At 26.1% G+C, this 19694-nt stretch overlaps 5 protein-coding genes across 5 annotated transcripts; 2 read left to right on the top strand and 3 right to left on the bottom strand.

The window, feature by feature from the left end:
• Positions 1-1538: 1538 nt before the first annotated feature.
• On the bottom strand, positions 1539-2930 carry Phum_PHUM395860 (methyltransferase, putative; the record flags this gene model as incomplete). Its single annotated transcript, XM_002428601.1, has 4 exons — positions 1539-2186; positions 2263-2507; positions 2595-2741; positions 2825-2930. The coding sequence occupies 4 exons, from the start codon at positions 2928-2930 to the stop codon at positions 1539-1541; spliced, it is 1146 nt and encodes a 381-aa protein (XP_002428646.1).
• Positions 2931-3966: 1036 nt separating this feature from the next.
• On the top strand, positions 3967-5334 carry Phum_PHUM395870 (zinc transporter, putative; the record flags this gene model as incomplete). Its single annotated transcript, XM_002428602.1, has 5 exons — positions 3967-4186; positions 4357-4480; positions 4551-4734; positions 4824-5024; positions 5104-5334. The coding sequence occupies 5 exons, from the start codon at positions 3967-3969 to the stop codon at positions 5332-5334; spliced, it is 960 nt and encodes a 319-aa protein (XP_002428647.1).
• An 844-nt stretch (positions 5335-6178) lies between these two features.
• Phum_PHUM395880 (DNA polymerase IV, putative) lies at positions 6179-7369 on the top strand (the record flags this gene model as incomplete). Its single annotated transcript, XM_002428603.1, has 5 exons — positions 6179-6321; positions 6403-6537; positions 6613-6815; positions 6887-7056; positions 7142-7369. 5 exons carry the CDS (start codon positions 6179-6181, stop codon positions 7367-7369), a joined length of 879 nt encoding a protein of 292 aa, XP_002428648.1.
• A 1461-nt stretch (positions 7370-8830) lies between these two features.
• On the bottom strand, positions 8831-16029 carry Phum_PHUM395890 (uncharacterized protein; the record flags this gene model as incomplete). Its single annotated transcript, XM_002428604.1, has 27 exons — positions 8831-8977; positions 9075-9192; positions 9272-9467; positions 9548-9799; positions 9877-10061; positions 10131-10378; positions 10466-10592; positions 10689-10847; positions 10962-11176; positions 11268-11418; positions 11545-11691; positions 11776-12018; positions 12091-12254; positions 12338-12587; positions 12709-12768; positions 12859-12899; positions 12985-13101; positions 13503-13585; positions 13676-13822; positions 13914-14365; positions 14450-14632; positions 14724-14886; positions 14981-15067; positions 15147-15348; positions 15451-15592; positions 15663-15829; positions 15901-16029. 27 exons carry the CDS (start codon positions 16027-16029, stop codon positions 8831-8833), a joined length of 4575 nt encoding a protein of 1524 aa, XP_002428649.1.
• Positions 16030-17079: 1050 nt separating this feature from the next.
• Phum_PHUM395900 (CDC6, putative) lies at positions 17080-19259 on the bottom strand (the record flags this gene model as incomplete). Its single annotated transcript, XM_002428605.1, has 6 exons — positions 17080-17313; positions 17390-18012; positions 18084-18228; positions 18319-18565; positions 18683-18849; positions 18933-19259. 6 exons carry the CDS (start codon positions 19257-19259, stop codon positions 17080-17082), a joined length of 1743 nt encoding a protein of 580 aa, XP_002428650.1.
• Positions 19260-19694: the final 435 nt, after the last annotated feature.

Raw genomic sequence — 19694 nt, forward strand, 5'->3', positions numbered from 1 at the left:
CATATGAATAAGTTGGGACTTAGAGTTTTTAGACGCCATTTTAGGACTTAGAAAAATTTTTACTGAATAGTGTTTTACACGGAAAGCCGATGTATGTTTGTGTGAGTCTTTGTTTTAAATTTGATAACGTTATGAAAATATATATTTTTTTTTTTTTGTATATATAGGAAATGAGAAATTTTTTATTAAAACATACCAAATTTCCATTTTCCGTTATATTCCGCTCTTTAATATCCATTTTAAATAAAATATTTCAAATGAAATGTAATGATGAAAAGCAGGACATTGAAGAGAAAAAAAAACGGACACGATAAAGGAACGATACACCACAACGAAACTAACACACAAGCCAGCTCACTTTTCGGCGGCTAAGTTCGTGCTCGATCATTCTGCGCATGCGTCAAATATTTTACTTTTAAACTTTTTTTTTTTTTTTTTCATTTAAAATAACTTATAATAATAATAATAATAATAATACAGGTTGAAATCACCCCGTTATAGTTAACGTTTTATGAATCATTTTTTTTTTTTTAAAATTCTTAAATATTATTTATCATGTGAAATATATTTTTTTAAATGTTATTAATAAATAATAATTTGGCAATGTTATTATTATTATTATTTAAAATTTTTTTCCTTTATTTTTTTCAATGTTTGTGACTAGGGGTTATTTTGTTTATCTCCCTCTCTCTCTCTCTCTCTCTTAATTTATTTTTATTCTTTTTATATATAATATAATAATTAAATAACTTATCATTTATAAAAAAAAAAAAAAAATTAATCAATATTTGTATTTGTAAACAGAAACAATGAGAGAGAGAGAGAGAGAGAGAAAGAGAGAGAAACTTTTTTTTTTTTAAATTAAAATATGAGTTCTTAAAAGCAAAAATGAATAATCAATAAGGTATATTAATAATATTAATAATAATAATAGTAATTAATAAATAAATAAATGATAAAGCAAATGTTATATTTAAAAAAAAAAAAAAACAAAAACTTAAAAAACTTATTTTTTATTCAAATTCTGTTCGACACAATAATAGCTAAATAATAATAATAATAATAATAAAATAAAATGGCAGACACACAACCGTAAATTTTAATAGAATAAAATTAATTCCGGCTTTTTTTTTTTTTTTATCATGATTCTAGTAAGTTGACGATTGATGAATTAAATAAAATAATTAATTTATTATTATTATTATCATCATTCATTTTGCAATGAAAAATTTTAAACAAATTTGCAAACATAAGCATTTAAAAAATTTCATTAACCATTATTACATCATAACTGTCAATTATGTAAATTACTAAATGATTATGTCAAAATAAACAAATTAATTAATTAGTTTTTCTCCCTCATTTTATTAATTTTAACTTAATTTTCAAATAAATACAAATGAGTAATAAATAGTTAATCATAAATTATTATTATTATTATTAGGAACTTGAAACGTTTCGTTTTTCATTTTGGAAATACTTATTAGCCCTGAAAATTCTTTGCAATAAAATCTATAAATATTATTTTCTTGTATTCATTAAGAGGGTTCTGATATTTTTTGAAATATAAACGTTTGATAAAGTGTTATTACTTCCCATTCTGATTTTGATAGCGTTCCTATTTTGTTATCCTGTCCGGCATTTACTCCTCGAATGGACGCGTGCGAATACTCGCTTAACATATCGATGCTCTCGTCTTTCCCTTCTTCCGGTCGGAATGTTTCCAAAGCTTTCATTCTCCTTAGCAAAGCACGTCCCAATCCGGTGTTTTTATTTTCTTCGTATACTTCATCGAAACGCTTTTTACTAATTAATTTCAAACCGAATTTCGATGCGAGTTTGACGAAGGCGGGGAAATGAACGAGAAATTCCGGACAGTTCACCACATCCGCCAAGTAAAAATTATAGGTTGCACCGAATAGAGAATAAGGTTCTGGAGAACACATTTCGAGGCTGAAAGCTCTATTTTTTAAACAATTTGATTTTGCATTTCTAAGTCTTTTGACAATTTCGTTCGCGTTCGGGAGAGTTCCTATGAAAAGCCCGTTCGGTTTTAAACATTCCGATGCGTTCATTAACATGCATTCAGCTTGGGGAAGAGACTCGAAACAATAATGAAATGAAAATTGACAGCTAACCACATCAAATTTTATCGATGGATCTTCATATTTTTCTCTGAGTCGAACCTAAAACATAAACAATAAATAAGTACCCCCTAAATGTTTCCCCCCCTCCCCTAAATTTCAAGAACTAATCAATTACCCTTGTACAATCTGCTGGGAAAATTTCAAATTTCACACTATTAGTTTTGTTAAATTTTGCAGATATGTCCATAAATCGTTCTTTGCAATATTGCACGCTAGTCTCTGCAATGTCAGTGCAAACTAAATGACGAACATTCAATTTTAACCATTTAATTATGTCTCCTCCTCTTCCGCAACACATGTCTAAAACTGTTAAATTTCTATTGTATTCGTTTAATTTTAACAAATCAGTGACAGCATGATCTGTAAGAGAAATAATCACAGTATAAAAAATAATACTACACTACACTACTAAAGTTTTCAAATGTAAATAATAATTTATTTACTCACTCATGATAATAGTTTTAACCCAATTATTAAAATTTCTCAAATGAAATATTTTACAATTATTTCTTCCTTCCGTATCGACATTTTCTAAAGCATTATAATGTGAAGCGACAATGAGTGAAAACCTTCCCTGATTTACAGTAGATTCATCTAAAAATGTAATGAAATATTTTAAATCAGGATCAAGGTAAATGTAAAATTTACAACAGTGGGGGAGGAGGGGAAATTATAACCTGATTCCTTTATATCATCATTAATTTTTTCTCCTTTGTTTTTCTCGCTAAATTCATGAGGATGCTCATTTTCAGATTCTGATTTTAATTTTTTATTTTTTAACATTGAATCATTTTTTTCCGATTCTTTTTTGTCTTCTTCTTCTTCCCCTTCTACTTCTTCCTCGCTATCTATCTTTCTTTTATTATTTTCCTGAAGCAAATAAATTACAAATTTGATTAAAATATTGTAATAAACAATTTTAATCATTAGACAATAGGGAATAAATTTGTTTAATTGTATTAAATATTAATAAATAAATTTTAATTAACAAGAATAACTTAAAAACGCATTCAACTGTACATCTAATTTAATATTTTAAAATTAATAATATTCATTGGTAAAATAAATATATATAAAATATTTCATAGTTAGAAATTGATTTAATTAATAAAATTACTTAATTTACAAATGATTTTACCTTATTGTAAAAATTTATGAAAAAGCGCAATTTATAAAAAAAAAAAAAAAATTTTAATTATAGAAAATTTAAAGTAAGAAAACCTTACGCTATTTTCAAATTTTATATCCGTATTCGAACTTTCCTCCATTTTCCAATAATTTATTACTGATAATATGAAAATGAATTACTGTCAAATAATATCGACATTATATATTTTTTAAAAAAAAATGCAACACCCTTTATAATCAGATAAAAACTGTAAAATATTCGGCGTCATAATGACGTCTACATCCAAAAGACAAATCGTGGCAGTAGAATAATTTATCGTTATTCATATAAATTAATATTATATCGTTTATTTAGTTTTTTTTGTTTTTACTTTACTTTTTGAAGAATTTAAATTTTTTTTTTATTATAACAGTCGTAAAGTATAAACTAAAACTTTAAATTTTATAATTAAAAAAATCCGTTTCGCGTTTACGATGTAAATAAACGATAAAAATTTAATATATTTAAATTTAATAAGTAATTTAATTGAATTCAATTTAACGGTAAAGTTTGTAAATTAACGTATTCGTGCTCTTCCTCTTATCAGTACTTCATGAATTGTGTCATGAATTAATTTTTTTACTGATAATATGTTGGAAAAATTACATTAAATATTGAATTTTTTTTTTTTTTAAATTCAAGTTTATAGAAATGGCAGTGGCTCATTATTTATCCATTGTTATAATTAGCATAGCTAGTTTTGTTTTCGGATTGATCCCACTGACATTTAAAAAATTCTCAACACAATCATGTTCTTTTTTTCTTTCTTTAATATTATGCCTTGGAGCAGGAGTTTTATTGGCAACATCAATTGTGCACATGTTAACAGAAGTCCAAGAAAAATTAAAATCAAATGCTCAATTATATTTTTGTTTGGGATTTTTAATTTTATATTTTTTCGATGAAATCAGTCATTTTATCGTTCAAAGCAGAAAGAAAAAAATAATTAATGTAAGTACACCTTGATATCAATGATAACCCATGATTATTGTTTACTCGTTGTCATAATAAATAAATTAATAAATTTTTAGCAAAATTCAGTACCTGTTCCTTCCGAGAGTACTCCTTTATTATCATCTCGTGATTTAGAACACAGTACGAAAAAGAAAATCAATCATGATTGCATTGAACAGTGCTGCCACATTTCCAACATTACGACAGAAAGGTAAAACCGATTCTGAAAAAAAAATATATATATCAATTAATTATTTTAATTATTATTTTAAAATTTTTAGACCAAATACTTCACAGAGTTGTTCAAATTCTTCAAATCTCGACAACACAAAAATATTATGTCACATTGATATTGGAAAACCATGTTCGCATAATTTAACTGCCAAAGCTGGTTTATTGATTGCATTAACAACACATTCGATATTGGAAGGGATTTCAATTGGTGTACAAACAAAATTTGATGAGGTTATTATCATAAATCATAATAAAATACAAAACAATCAATCATTTGTACGAAAAAAACTTTATATACACTAATAATAGTTATTTTTTAGATTTTTTTAGTTTTGGGAAGTGTAACACTCCACAAAGTTGTACTATCATTTTGTCTAGGTTTAGAATTGAATTCTATCAATGTTAAAAAACTTTATTCAATTGCTGCTATTGGTATATTTTCTATTGGTAGTTCTGCTGGAATACTAATCGGTTTGTTTGTAACATCAACCAGTCCATTTAATATAGATGCTCAAATACAAGTAAGACTCCATCCATTGAGACACAGTTTCAAAAGTTCCTTATGAAAAATGATAACTCATAACTTGATTTCATTTGCAGGCGATAGCAGGAGGAAGTTTATTATATGTAGCTGCATTTGAAGTTCTTCCTCGAGAAAGATTTCAATGGCAACATAAATCCCGTCACTATGCAGGAATATTACAATTTTTTTTTGTCATTATAGGTTTTACCTGTCTAAGTATGATTCATTCTTTCGTAGGTAACTACTTTCAAATAACTACTTACAAAAAAACTAATACAATAATTAAAAAAGTAATTCATTTGCTGTAAAAAAAGAAAAATTATTTTTGACATTTTTTTTGTCTTTTTAGTTTTTCCACATTACCATGTCTCAAATTCAACGAATTCAATCGAGAAAAACTTTACAGAAACATAAATACATTACATTTTATTATATAATTTTACATTAAATAAAAATTATGTTTTCTTTTTTTTATATAATTCACAAATAAAAATAAATTATTTTGTATGATATCTTATAATTTCGACCAAGTTTCATTTATTTAAAAATACGTTATTTTTCATTTTCAATTTTTGAAAAAGCTACTCGGCAAAAAAATTTTTAAGTAATTTTAGAGTGAAAAAATTGCACACAATATTGAATTATTCCTATGTAAATAAATTTCTTTTTGTAACTTTTGTTCAGTAAAATTTGAATGAATATAATTTAAATTGTTCGTTATAAAATAACTTTTAGTGAAATTTTTAGATAATTTTTTTTTTTTATCAATTGTTTTAAAATACAGTTCATTTTGGTTATGCGTGTGCGTGTGCGTGTACTAATTCCATTAATTTAAGTTATTAATAAATATCAATTTGTATAAATCAATAAATAAATTTTAAGTCAAATTACCTTGATTTTATATTTTTTTTTTTTATTCCGAACAAAAATCTATATATTATTTTAGAAATTTTAACAAGTTAATTTTCTTTTCTCGTTTTCTTTTTGGCGTGCACGTAACGACTTTAAAAAATTTGGCGCCAAAATTATCTACTAATCCCACGTACAAATTTTAATTTTAATAAATATACCTTTTTATTTTTTATTTTTATTTTTATTTTTAAAGTGTACATATTTTATTTAAAATTATTTTTTATCAAAGTAATATTAAAAATGCAAAATTCTTCTTCGACTTCACGGGTAATTGCTTTGGTTGACATGGATTGTTTTTATTGTCAAGTTGAAGCCAGATTAAATCCCGAATTGAAAGGAAAACCTTTGGCTGTTGTACAATACAATCAGTGGAAAGGAGGCGGGTAAAAAAATTCACATCAATTTCATTTCTCTCATTTTTATATAATATTTTTGTATGAGAGTTCATCGTTTACATTTTTTAGAATAATTGCTGTCAATTATGAAGCGCGAGAATATGGTGTCACTCGTTCTATGAGAGGAGATGAAGCCAAAGAAAAATGTCCAGATATTGTTTTAGTCTCTGTTCCAACGATACGTGGGAAAGCAGATTTATCAAAGTGAGATATATATATATATTTATAATAGGATAAAAAAAATTTTCTAGTTTCTTTAATTTTGTATTTTATTTTTAGTTACAGAGAAGCAAGCGATGAAGTGGCTGCAGTTTTTTCAGAATTTTGCGAATGCGTACAAAGAGCAAGTATAGATGAAGCTTATTTAGATTTGTCAAAAGCTGTCGATGATTATATCGCTGAACACAAAGAAAATATTGATGTAAGGGATTTACCATCAACTTATATATTAGGCCATTGTGATCTTAAAAATAAAGATGAAGGTAATTTTATTAAATTATTAAAATTTTTGCCTTTAAACTGTATGTAATTCATTTCGTTTGAAATATTTTAGAAAAAAGATTAGAGGGCTTAGCAGAATGGATAAGAATTACCGAAAATGAAAAAATGGTTGAAAATGCTGATTATAAATTAGCTATCGGAGGGATTATTATGGAAAAAATGAGATCAAAAATTTTAGAAAAAACCAGTTTTCACTGTTCAGCAGGAATAGCTCACAATAAAGTAATTGAAAATTAATTAACAATTCGATTTCATTTCATAAATTAATCATCGATTAGTTTCATAAATGTTATCATAAATTTTTTAGATATTGGCAAAACTGACAGCTGGCTTACATAAACCTAAAAAGCAAACGATACTACCTCATAACAGTGTACCTGAATTATATGAAAAACTTCCCATAAGAAAAGTTAAAAGTTTGGGAGGGAAATTAGGTAAACATGTTTCGGAAAAACTTTCAGTGAATTACATGTCAGAATTATATAAATTTAGCCTACAAGATTTACAACAAGAATTTGATGAGAAAACAAGGTAAAATAATTTAAAATTTTTTTTCATTTCATAATATTTCTAGTTTTCTAAATTTCGTTCGCACTCTTTAAACGTTTCAGTATTTGGTTATATAATATGGCAAGAGGTATAAATTCTGAACCTGTTACTCCAAGACTATGTCCCGAATCGATAGGATGTTGTAAAAATTTTACCGGTATAAATAAACTGACAAAAAAATCACAAATAGAACATTGGCTCAAAGAACTGGCAACGGAAATCTCTGAAAGACTTTTAAAAGATTCAATTAAAAATAAAAGAAGAGCTAAATTATTAACTGTGTCTTTTTTTCAAGACAGTCCAATGTCCAGATGCGGACCGTTAAACTCATACGACACGAATAAAATTGTTTACGATGCAATGGAACTAATTAAAAAATTCAATTGTGCACCACCTGAACAAGATTTATGGTAAATTGTATTTACTTTATTATTATTGAATAAAATTACTTCGTTACCTCCATCACTTCATAAATCCTGATATTTATTCGTTTTTAGGAAACCTCCTATTAAATATCTCGGACTATCGGCAAGTAAATTTGTAGAAGAAGGTACATCGATTAAAAAATTTTTTGAAACTGTCCTTGAAGACCGGAAAAATCAAAAAAACGATACGAGGGAAGTGAAACCTGATAACCCTACCACAACCTGTCAAAAAAATTCAAATAACTCAGACTGCGAGGAACTGAAAAAAGAAGAAGAAATTCCTAGCACGAGTAAAAATATGAATTCCACCACGTCTTTTTTCGTAAGATTTCTCAACGAAAGAAAATTATTAACGGAAAAAACAACAGAGAAAAAAAATAATGATGATGATGATGATGATGATCAATGGGTGAGTCTCACGGAAATAATTCCAGATTTAAACGAAGCCGATGAAAATGTTATCAACATGTTACCGAGTCCGTTAAGAAAAAAATTCAACGACAGAATAATAAAGTCACGTGATGAAAACAATAAGGAAACATCCGTGAGACAAACAAATGTGGAAGAATTCAAAAAAGATTCCGGAACGACGAACGAATTTTGCGCAACGGAAAAATGTAACGAATGCGGGGAAAACGTTCCCTTATATGAATTTTTAGAACATTTGGATTATCACGTGGCCGTTAAAATCAATACGGAAATTAACGGTCGCGACATGGATAACGAACCGATGAATAAAATACAAAAAATGGAAAAAGACATAAATGCGAAAAGAAAGAAAAGCGAAAGAATTGATAAAAAATCGAAAAAAATGAAAAGCATAACGTCATTTTTTACCGTAACGCCAAAACAAACTTAATTTTTTACCCGCCACGCATGTACTTATTAAAATTTAATTAAATATAATTTACGCATTAAAATGTCTGTTTGGGGGAGTAGGGGGGGGGGGCGAGGGGGAGAAAAAAAATAAAAAAATCACTTACCCCAAAGAAAGATGGAAGAAGAAAGTAATTCATCCATATTTAATTCGTTCCACGATTTAACGGTCTTAATCTTGTAAATTTGACCATGGTCTCCGGAGATCTAAACAGGAATAATAATTTAGCGTATAAATCTTCTTCCAATAAAAAATCTTTACTTTCTCTTGCAAGATAAATATCGTAGCATAGCTATTGTAAGAAGAAAAAAAAAAAATAAAAATAAAGGTTAATTTAAAATAATATTTAAAAAAAAATTTTGTTTTTCTTTTTAACCGATTATTATCACCTTTAAAGCTTGATCTGGATTTGGCATATCATCAAACATTATATATGGATATTTCCACATGAGTCTTCTTATAAACGTCCAAGATACGAAAACTAACGATAAATACAATCCAATAATCCTGTTTGTAAAGGAAAAAAAAATTACAATTTGCTATAATTACGATGAATAATCGTGTTTCGAGCAAAATAATTATTCACCCTTTTTTGCTAACGTTTAAAAAAAGTTTCGGTATGTTTTTTTCATTAAACGTATATATTGTTATCACGTCCTGAGTTTGATATGGGATTTTACTAATTTTTTCTGTTTCTTCGATGTCGTCAGGTATTTCTACCAATTTCCACCAACGATCCGAACCGATTTCTTCAAGTATTAACGTAACGTTCCTAAATGAATCTGATAACGAAAACACAAATTGAAGTTATTTATTTATTTCTTTTGGAGAATTGAACAAATTGGACAATAATAAAACTTACTCGTTCGATCATCCGTACTTAAAAATCCATTCACGGGTTTAGCTTGACCTTCGTTTGTTATATGTAAGAATTTTGGTAAAAAATGATGTAGAAATATTTCGACTTTTTTTTCTGTAAATGCTTGAGCCAACATTTCTCTTGCTTTATCCGGTTTTTTTAAAACCATTTCCTTGTATCCTTTGGCTTGATCAACTATTTGCGATCTGGGCACTCTTTTAATTTTCCATATTAAATATATCGAAAGAGGCGCATCTAATCATCAAATTTTTCTCCATCAATAAAATAATTTTTATATGGGATTTAAAATTTTTTTTATTTTTAATGCTTACCCAAATTTTGAACCGTTTTATTTAAAAGTTCGAAATCTTTTGTATTCGTTTTCCACGGTTTGATGGAAGTGACTTTAAATTTGATCGCAGTCACATCTCTGTAATCGAACAAAGCTAAAAATGCCCAAATTTTTTTATTCCCTTTGTACAGAGTTTGCAAAGCTTTAAAATCGGATGATTTGAACCTAAAAAAAAAATTTTTTTAAACATTAATTCGTAAGAATTGTTTTTTGGAATGCAATTGTTCTTCTTACTCTATTATTTCCGTGAAAGATGCTCTTGATATGAAAATATTTCCAACGTTTCCTAATTCTAATGTTAATTCCGCTTCTTGTGGTAAATTCGGTTGTGCGACAGTATTAAAAAAAGCAAATACAATAAATGGTAACCAAATAATTATAATTATACCGAGCAATACAAATACACCAGGAATCGTTTTAGAAAATTTAGGATAATTTTGTCCCCTGGGAACGGGGTAAATCATATCCGCTCTCCTGCAGCACTAAAATATGACGTCATTACATTTCAAATATAGAATTATATTCGATGGAAAAAAAATAATTTTTTCGATTAAAATTGTATTTTTAACCTTATTTTCATAAATTAGTTGAAAAATACTTTCGAATTTAATCCATTCGGTCATATTAAATGAACTTTGAGTACAAAGAAAATCTAAAATAACTCTTAATTGATTAAAAAATGGAATCAATTGCAATCTGCAAAAAAAAAAATCAATTTTTAATTCAAAATTGAATGTCAAAAGCGTAATTAAAACAAATTTTAGTAAAAAACCCCAAAATGTCTACTCTCACCCTTTATAAGCATAATAATTAATATAACCATATTTTTTACATAAAAAATGTCCTTGTACTCTTAATGGATAACCAACGCGCAACTGATACGCAGACATTAAGAAGTAAAAACAACTGATTAAATAATACATTTGTGGTATAATTAAGCTATTGAACGGTCTAAAAAAAAAACAAAATAATAATAATAATAATAATAAATCGTATAAAAAATTAATTTTCAAACAATTTTTTTTTAAAAATAAATATTAAAATGAAAGGATATTTTAAATTTACACTTCTGTTTTCAATGGAACCATAACAAACATCCAAACGTGTATAAGAATGATAAGAAAAAATTGTACGAATAATTTTCCGAGTATGCATTTTTTTAGATAAAGTATTCTATCCGTGACGATGACTAAAAAATGAAAAATTAATGTGAACAAATAAAATATCGGAATTTGATTTTCTGCTAAATTAAAATAATCTTCAGAATCCATATCTCTTGACTGAAATGTAAAAAAAAATCAAATTTTAACGTTTAAAAAGGGCAAAAAAAAAAAAAAAACACAAAAAAAATCGCAAGTATTAAATACTTACATCGGTGAATGAAGAATATCCGAAAAAAATTAATAAAAATGCTAAAAATTCAGATATAAACATCAGGGTGTAATAATCGGCTGATACTCTCCAATCCCGAACGGCTATTTGTAAAAAAAATTTTTTAACGCATGTAAAATGTTGAATCCATCTAAAAATAAAATTTTGACATTCATTCTAAAAGCAATACAAATATAATAATAATAAATTGTGTAAAAATATTTACGATAATTTATATATTAATCCTTTTGCTTCTGGAACAATATCATTTGCATACACCCTCAAAACTAAATTCCCTTCCAGAGCCTCTTCCGGTAATTGTGTAACAAATGCAAAAGTCGGTTCTAAACGACGTCCTTCGTGAGTGACCAATATGGGACCCTCGATTTCTCTAACAACTATTTTCGTTTTAAATTTACTACCGCTAAAATAATCAAAATCATTCTTATACTAAAATTTCCCGTTTCGGCCCCATTTTTTTTTTTTATAAATAATACAATTCAATCACCGATAAATTAATTTTGCTGTTGCTCTGCTCGTACGTTTCCATGCAGCCATTTGTGTTGTTTCGGGATAATTTTCTTCGAAATTATCTAAAATGTATGATCTATTCCGCTGTAAACGTTTTCTATTGTTCGGAAAATCTTTCGGATCGACCGAAAATAATTCTCTATATACTTTCATATTTTGCGGCAATATGGTTTCTTCTTCTTGACTCCTCTTCCACAATCCGAGAGTTTTCAATTTGTACCTTTAATAAAAATCGAACTCAACAAAAATAAATTAAATTAACATAATGATGATAACTTATTTTGTTATTTACCTATGTAGAAATAATACTAAAAGTAAAAATAAATCCGATATAACGTATTGACTCGTTCTGTGAATTCCTAAAAACAATGGCGGATATTCAGGACTGTATAAATTAACTTCGAGATTCCATGGGAAAATTGAATTTTGAAAAAAAGCCTTTATAACGACGGTAATCTATTTAAAAAAAAAAAAATTAAATAATTGCTAAAGGTATTCTACGTCATCGAGTACAAAATTTAAAAAAAAAAAAAAAGTACCTCTGTATATGCTATTAAAACCGTCCAAAATGTAGTGGTGGGTCTAATGGTTGTTAAAGACCCCCAGAAAAATACTAATAAGGGTAAAGGTAGCGAAATCATTGTAGGAGATAGTGCCGTGTGAAAAAATATAATTACATAACAAAATAATTCCGTTTTCGACATGACAAACATGCAAATTGAATTTATTAAATCAACTAAAAGAGCTTGAGATGATTTCTTTGGATATTCTGAATTAAGATCATCGCTTCTAAAAAAAAAAAAAATACAAAAAGAAATTAACACACACAAATTTATTTTAAATTTATAATTTTTTAATAAATTATAATAATTTGTATAATTTTAACCTATAATTCATTGAATCGGATAACGTTTCTTCATCGAATTCAGACTCATCTTGGGATTGTAATGATTTTCTGGTATCTTTTTTACTTTTTAACAAAAAGAAAACTCATTAAATAAAAATTTAATGGTGTAAATCGAATGAGTACGATCACCAATTCGAAAAAAAAAAATATTACGTATAACTATCGTCGATCGATCCTGTTCCTTTTGTTATTTTCTATATTGTGGGAAAGGGAAAAAAAAAAAAAAAATTAAAAAATGTCTGGATAATATATATGCAAGTATCAAAATGAATTTTGAACCTTTTGAATTTCTCTTTCTTCTTTCATTTTTGTTTGAATGTATCTATAATCGCGAGAATGACGTTTAAAAAATCTTATCATCGATACCATGATGCTATCAAAAAATGAATGAAGGAGCTGCCATGTTTTTTTAGTTTTGTCTTTTTCTTTTATTTTTTATTCGCCCCCCCCCACCCCCAAAAAAAAAAAATCATGAGTTTTTTTACACACAATAAATTTAATTTTCCTGTGATTGTATTTCTTGAAATTTTACCTGCTAGGTTGGATTTTATAGATCCGGTTATACTAAAAAAAAAAAAAAAAAAATTATTAACATAATAATATTAATTTAATTTTTTAAAAATTTAAAATAAAATTTTTATATACCTTTTTCTAACGGTTTTATCTTCTGACATTTTTTTTCTCGATTGCGGTTCATCCTTAAATTATTAAAATTTTTTTTTAAATAAATTTTTCGATAGATTTTTTTTTTTTTTTTTAACATTAAATAATAATAATAAAAACTTATTTACTTTAACCGATTTTTTCGTTTTCTGAGTTTTTAATTTTCCTTCATTTGCTTGAGCCTGTGCATTTTCTTCTCCTTTGAGGAAAACATTGCCTATAAACTAAAAAAAAAAAAAAAAAAAAATTTTTTTGTGAACCAAATCTCGAATAAAACTCTTGAAAATTTATTTTAAGGTATCATTACATACTTCTGACATCGTCACGTTTTGTCTTTCTTCCTCTGACATATCTTTTTCATCGGAATCTTCACTCGAAGTACTAGATGATTCTTCCAATTCGGTAGAAACTTCATTTAAATCTTCAAACATAAAATAATCTCCCATGTAAGTTGCTGAAATTAAAAAAAAATTTTAAAATGATTTCTCTTTTTAAAAAAAAAAAAAAAAAAACTAAATTTTAATCGATTTCGTTCCCGTAGGTACCCGTAGCATGATCGGTAGGTTCAAAATAATTAAGTCCCTGAACTCTTTTCTGCCATGCTTTTATACGATTCATGTTTTTTTTTATTTTCATAAGAGTTTTTGTTTCACGCAAGTGATATTTTCTTATTTTCTCTTCTTGTAATTCGTCCATTAACAAAGCACCTTTTGCTTGAATTTTAAAAACTCCCATGACGTCATCTACTTCGTGAAGAAAATAATAACTTTGAAAATACCTCCTTTGAAATATAGCGAGTGTGAAACATACGAAATCCCAATAAATATCGTAATTTAGCCTTTGACCCGAATGAAATGAATAGGAACACTGAAGAAATAAAAGTTCTATCAACCAACTCGCATTCAATTGTATGTATCTCGAATATATGCATATTAAAAACTCCATTAATGTTTTTAACAGTATAACGAAAACGGTGTAACCTAATAGGACGTTCCACCTAAAACAAAGAATAAATAAAATTAATTAACGAATTGAAAACATTAATGACGTCTTATATACATAATTTTATAGATTTTACCACTTGAGTATTTTTTTTATATGCCATAAGCAAAGATCGTAATCTATCCATAAAAAAACAAAGGCACCAACTAAATATCCTAATGATAATATGGTTGCATTGCTTGCACCATTCCAAAATTCAAAAGCTAAAGTTATGCGAAATAACCAACTCAAGAAGAAAAATTTACACACGTCTAACCACGATCTGAAACGAACCATTTCAAATAAATAAATAAAATTTCACTCGTTTTTTATAAATAAAAAAAAAATAAATAAATAAATAAATTTTTACACACTTTATTGTTCCGGTGTGATCAGGTGTCGGATTTATAAATTTATCATTGTAATAATCCATGTAAACATCTTTGTTAGAACCTCCTAAAAATTTACCACCGTGTCTTTTTTCTAATTCGAAAACAGTTTGCTGTCTTTGTATGAGTAACAATAGAAAAAAATCAACTGAAATTTATATATATATATATATATATATGCTCAATTATAAAAATAATATGAAAAATTATTATTATTATTTTTTCTAATAATAAATAGTTACCTAATGTTTTATTCGTACTAGGAAATTTATTGAAACTCGGTAGGAAAAACCAATTCGTCAATTGAGAATGTTCTTCCCAAGGATATTCTAAAACGTTTTTAAGAAAAATTATTATTTAATGTGTAAACATTGATTAATAATTATTCATGTAAAATATATTTAATACCGATGCAGGCATTTTTCGATAGACCGACGGCTATGGCATACTGCCATAGCACCGATAAAAATAAAGTTATCATAAAAAAAGGCCACATAACTGCCAATTTTGATCTTTGTGGAAGGAATAAAATTGCAACCCATATGGCGTATACGAATGAAAAAATATCCATTCTGTAAGCAATTGTGAATACGCAAAACGACAACGTGATCTGGAAAAAAAATTAAAAAAAAAATTTCATTTATTCCACAAATTCGTAACGACTTTTAACATTAACAGAAAAAAAAAAAAAAAAAAAAAAGGATAACATCACCTCAACACCAAATTTATAAAATCCATAATTTATTAAATATTTTAAACATAATTTTAAACTTTTATCAGCATCTTTTCTCGACACGTGAATATACATAACCGGTGGTATATTGGGTGGTTTTCCAGCATCCATTCTTATTATCCTAAAAATATATATAAAAACTTTATCTTGTGTGCATTTACAAAAAAAAAAAACTAATATGAAAATGTTACTTTTGCCTCGTTTTAATAACGGTTTGAAATGTCATAACAACAAGTACAACAATATAATTTTGAAAATATTCAATAATTTTTTCATTTTCGTTTAATAATTTAAATCCCCACCATTCAAGATCAACAATTGTACGTTCTATTGTACTTCGTATACTGATGCTTGCGATCTGGAAAAAAAAAAAAATTGTTTGTATATATAAATAAATTTGAATAATATATTTAAAAACAAAATCCTTACCGAACAGTTAACTGGATTATCCAAATGAGAAAATAATTTCGTTTGATACAACATTTTTAATATTAAAATCAATGCAAGAAATGGACCGATGAGATAAAAAGAAAATCTCAATGCGGATATTCCAAACATTACGCAAACAATTAATATCAACACGATTAATAAATGTACCGAATTCACCTAAAATAATAAATAATTTTACAATTGTAATCATTATAATAAATTATTTATAAAAAAAAAAATTTAAATAATAATAATTATTTACAGTACTGCAACATAAAGCCATTATTGAAAATGCTACAATTTTAACCAAGTGCATTTCCAAAAAAGCAAAAACGAAATTTAAAAACTGATATATTTTTTTAAATATCCATACTGGAAAAAAAATAAAAATAAAAACACAAAAGAAAAACCGTTAAAAATAATTTTTTTAAAATTTTATTTAACCGGAGAAAAATTAAGATACGATATTAAATTTAAATAAATAATAATAATAATAATAATACAAACCCAGTCCTTTTCTTAAATTTTTAAATGTTCTTGCCATATTTACTAATTATTTAACTAATAACTAATTTTTTAATTTTATATTACATCAAGTAATATATAAATAAATTGTAAACATAAACAGAGCGTTTTTAAATTATAATTAATTTTTTACATAGAAGGTTTCGATTCGATGGTTTGTCATTTTAAAATGCTCATTTATCGAAATTTAGTATTTAAATAAATAAAAAAACAATTTTGTTTAAAAAGTCTCTTTAAAATGTACAAAAAAAAAAAATTTATTATTAATGAATTAAAAATTTTATAATTTAATGATCGTTAAAAAAATATATTATAATAATTTAATAAGTGATTTTTTTATGTATAATTTATGTATTATTAAAACTTTCGCTTTTTTTTCCCCTAATATCATTTTAATTTGCGATTATTCGTAAAAAAAAAAAAAACTAATAAATACATAATTTAAGTTGATTAAAATTAATTAAATTTGATTTGTTTTATTGTTTATTTCTTTAATAAATAAGTTCTTGTACAAAATTCATGCTTCAATCAAATACGTAAATGACGAGTTAAATTTTTTGTTTAAAAACCATTCAATAAAAAATTATAAAAATATAAAATGAGTAAAAAAAAAAAAAAAAAAGGGTAAAATATATATATAATTTTGTTAAAAATTTAAATTAATTTTAAATTATCATTTAAAACCGATGCTAAAAGATTATGATCCTTAAGAGAATTTGTCACTTCGGATTCGTCCCATTGTAGTGAAACCTTGGCAAGGATTCCTTGACCTTTTCCAATTTGTATTATTCCAGTCATTTCAACTTGTTTGCAAAGAAAAATAAAACCAGACTTATCGACGGCAGTCAAACCTTTACTAGTACAGACTTTTGAATAAATTTGGTGAAGCTGAAAATAACCGTACAAATTTTAATTAATTCGCACTGGAATTTTTTTTTGCAAGAATAATAAATTTTAACCATACCTTTCCTATATTCAAATCTTGCTTTTTCCCCTTTTTAATCATCAATAATAAAGAACATATTAATAATTTTTGATGTAACGGAAATGCAGATTCTTCATTGTGTTTAAAGTTTTTAGATCCATAAACTCCTTTAACTACATTTAACACATCCATAGCATTTACGTCAAATTGTAATTTTCTGGGGGACCTTCTCAACACAGTATTTTCATTAAATATAGACTTTTTGTCTGCGTCCGTTTCTTCAGAAATTAAAATTTTTGCTCTTTTCTTAGGAGATGCAAAATTTTCATCATATTCAGTCTCATTACTTATCATTTTTAATTTTCTAGGCGATTTCCTTAATATTCTATCACAATTCACATTTAAACTTTTTTCTTTGGATGCAGGTGATTCATTGCAATTTCTTGAATCACATTCTTTTTCAAAATTATCTAATAAATTTTTCAGACTTTTTTTGGGTGATTTTTGTAGAAAATTAAGTCTTTTTCTAGGTGGAGTTTTGGCATTGTCTATCATTTTATTAAAAATTCCTTCTATTTGACTAGCAGATTTTAAAGGAGTCTTTTTTACATCTGAATTGATATTGTCATTTTTATTTTGGGAATTGCTTTGTGTCACAGGTTCTAAAATGATATTTTAATATTAACTTTTAAAAGTTCTTTACTTAAACAAAATAGAAATGTGTTTATATTACCTGAAACTGGGATTTGATTTTGTTCGACTACTTCGATAACTCGTTTTCCTAAATCCAATGCTCTCCTAATATCTCCTGAAGTCCCCGCAACCTTAGCGGATAACAATTCTAATGCACCTGGTGCAAAAATTTTATCAGCTCCTGCCTGTAAAGTACAAAATTTTTCAAAAATTATGCAGTTCAAAAATAAACATGTTTTAGTTTTTTAAAAATTTTATTTTTAATCAGTCCTCACATTCAAAAGCCTCGTTTTTAATATGTCTGCTATTTCTTCTTTTGTATATGGTGTGAAATGCAACAATGTTGGCTGAAGATGATTTTTGTTACAAATCCTTGGTAGATGCCTGTCAGTAAAATCCATTGCATTAGCTATACCAATTAATACAAACTTTGAATTTTTCAAAGATGGCCATTCGAATATTCTGTACAAAACTGATTGTGATTTACTTTCAAGTTGATCGACTTCATCTAAAATTAAAAGTCTAAAAGAAAAGAAGTTTTTTTATTAGTGAGAATGATTAATATTTTTTGTCTGCAGTGTTAAAAACATTATAAAAAAATTTTTGAATACATAAAATATCAATTTTTAAATTACTAACATCATTTTATGCTTTTTAATAAGAAACTTTTCGATACAATCCACTGCATGCCTTTCATTTTTAATTTTGCATTTTAATTTTAATTCTTCACAAATTCTTTTAAATACAGACGTTGAACAATTAAATGCAGTGCAATTGATTTTAATTAAATGAAAATGACTGGTAGCCTAAAAAATTTCAAATAATATTTATGAAATCATCACATCAATCATTTCTATCAATATCATATGTAATTTTTTTTTTATAATACCTGTTGTTCATTTATTATATAATTTACGCAAGCGGTTTTTCCAGTGCCGGGCAATCCCGATATATAAATACTTCCAGAAGTTTGACTGTTTAAATGTTTCGAAATAAATTTTTTAAGTTCGTCTATTTCTTTTTGCCTTCCAATAATTGTATCACAGCTGTGTAATGCTTTTCTGGCACTTGAACTAGCAGACTCGGATAAAAATTTAATGCATTCATTTTTTTTCGGTGTGATGTCAGATTCTTTAGAAGAAGTGTTTTTAACACTTTGTCTAACTAATTTTTTTTTAGGAAAATCAATCACACTCGATCTTGTCGCGTAAGGCATCGTTTAAAAAAAAAAAAATAATACTTTTCACAAGGCACTTATAACAGTCATTACTTTCAACGAAGCAAGCATATGATTTACCGCGCTCTTTCAACAAAGGCTGCCAACCTAAAAAAATTTTTTTTACTCAACAGCTGTTTGTAAGTCATTTAAAAATATTATTAAAGTTAAAACTTGAAGAATATTTTTATAAAATGAAACGTTTGTTTTAAACATTAAAATTATAATATTTTATTTTATTTCCACAATTAACCAATAATATCACGTATGAAAGGATATAATAGAAATAATCTTCAATAAATAAAATCGTAGTAAACTTTATTTTCATAAACTCGATCATAATAATAAAAAAAATTAACTAAAACAAACAATAATTTATTTATAAATACTAAATTTTAAAATCTAATCGATTAAAATAATGACAATTTTTAATAC

Source organism: Pediculus humanus, genomic scaffold, assembly GCF_000006295.1.
Source record: "Pediculus humanus corporis 1103172107888 genomic scaffold, whole genome shotgun sequence".
Lineage (NCBI taxonomy): Eukaryota > Metazoa > Arthropoda > Insecta > Psocodea > Pediculidae > Pediculus > Pediculus humanus.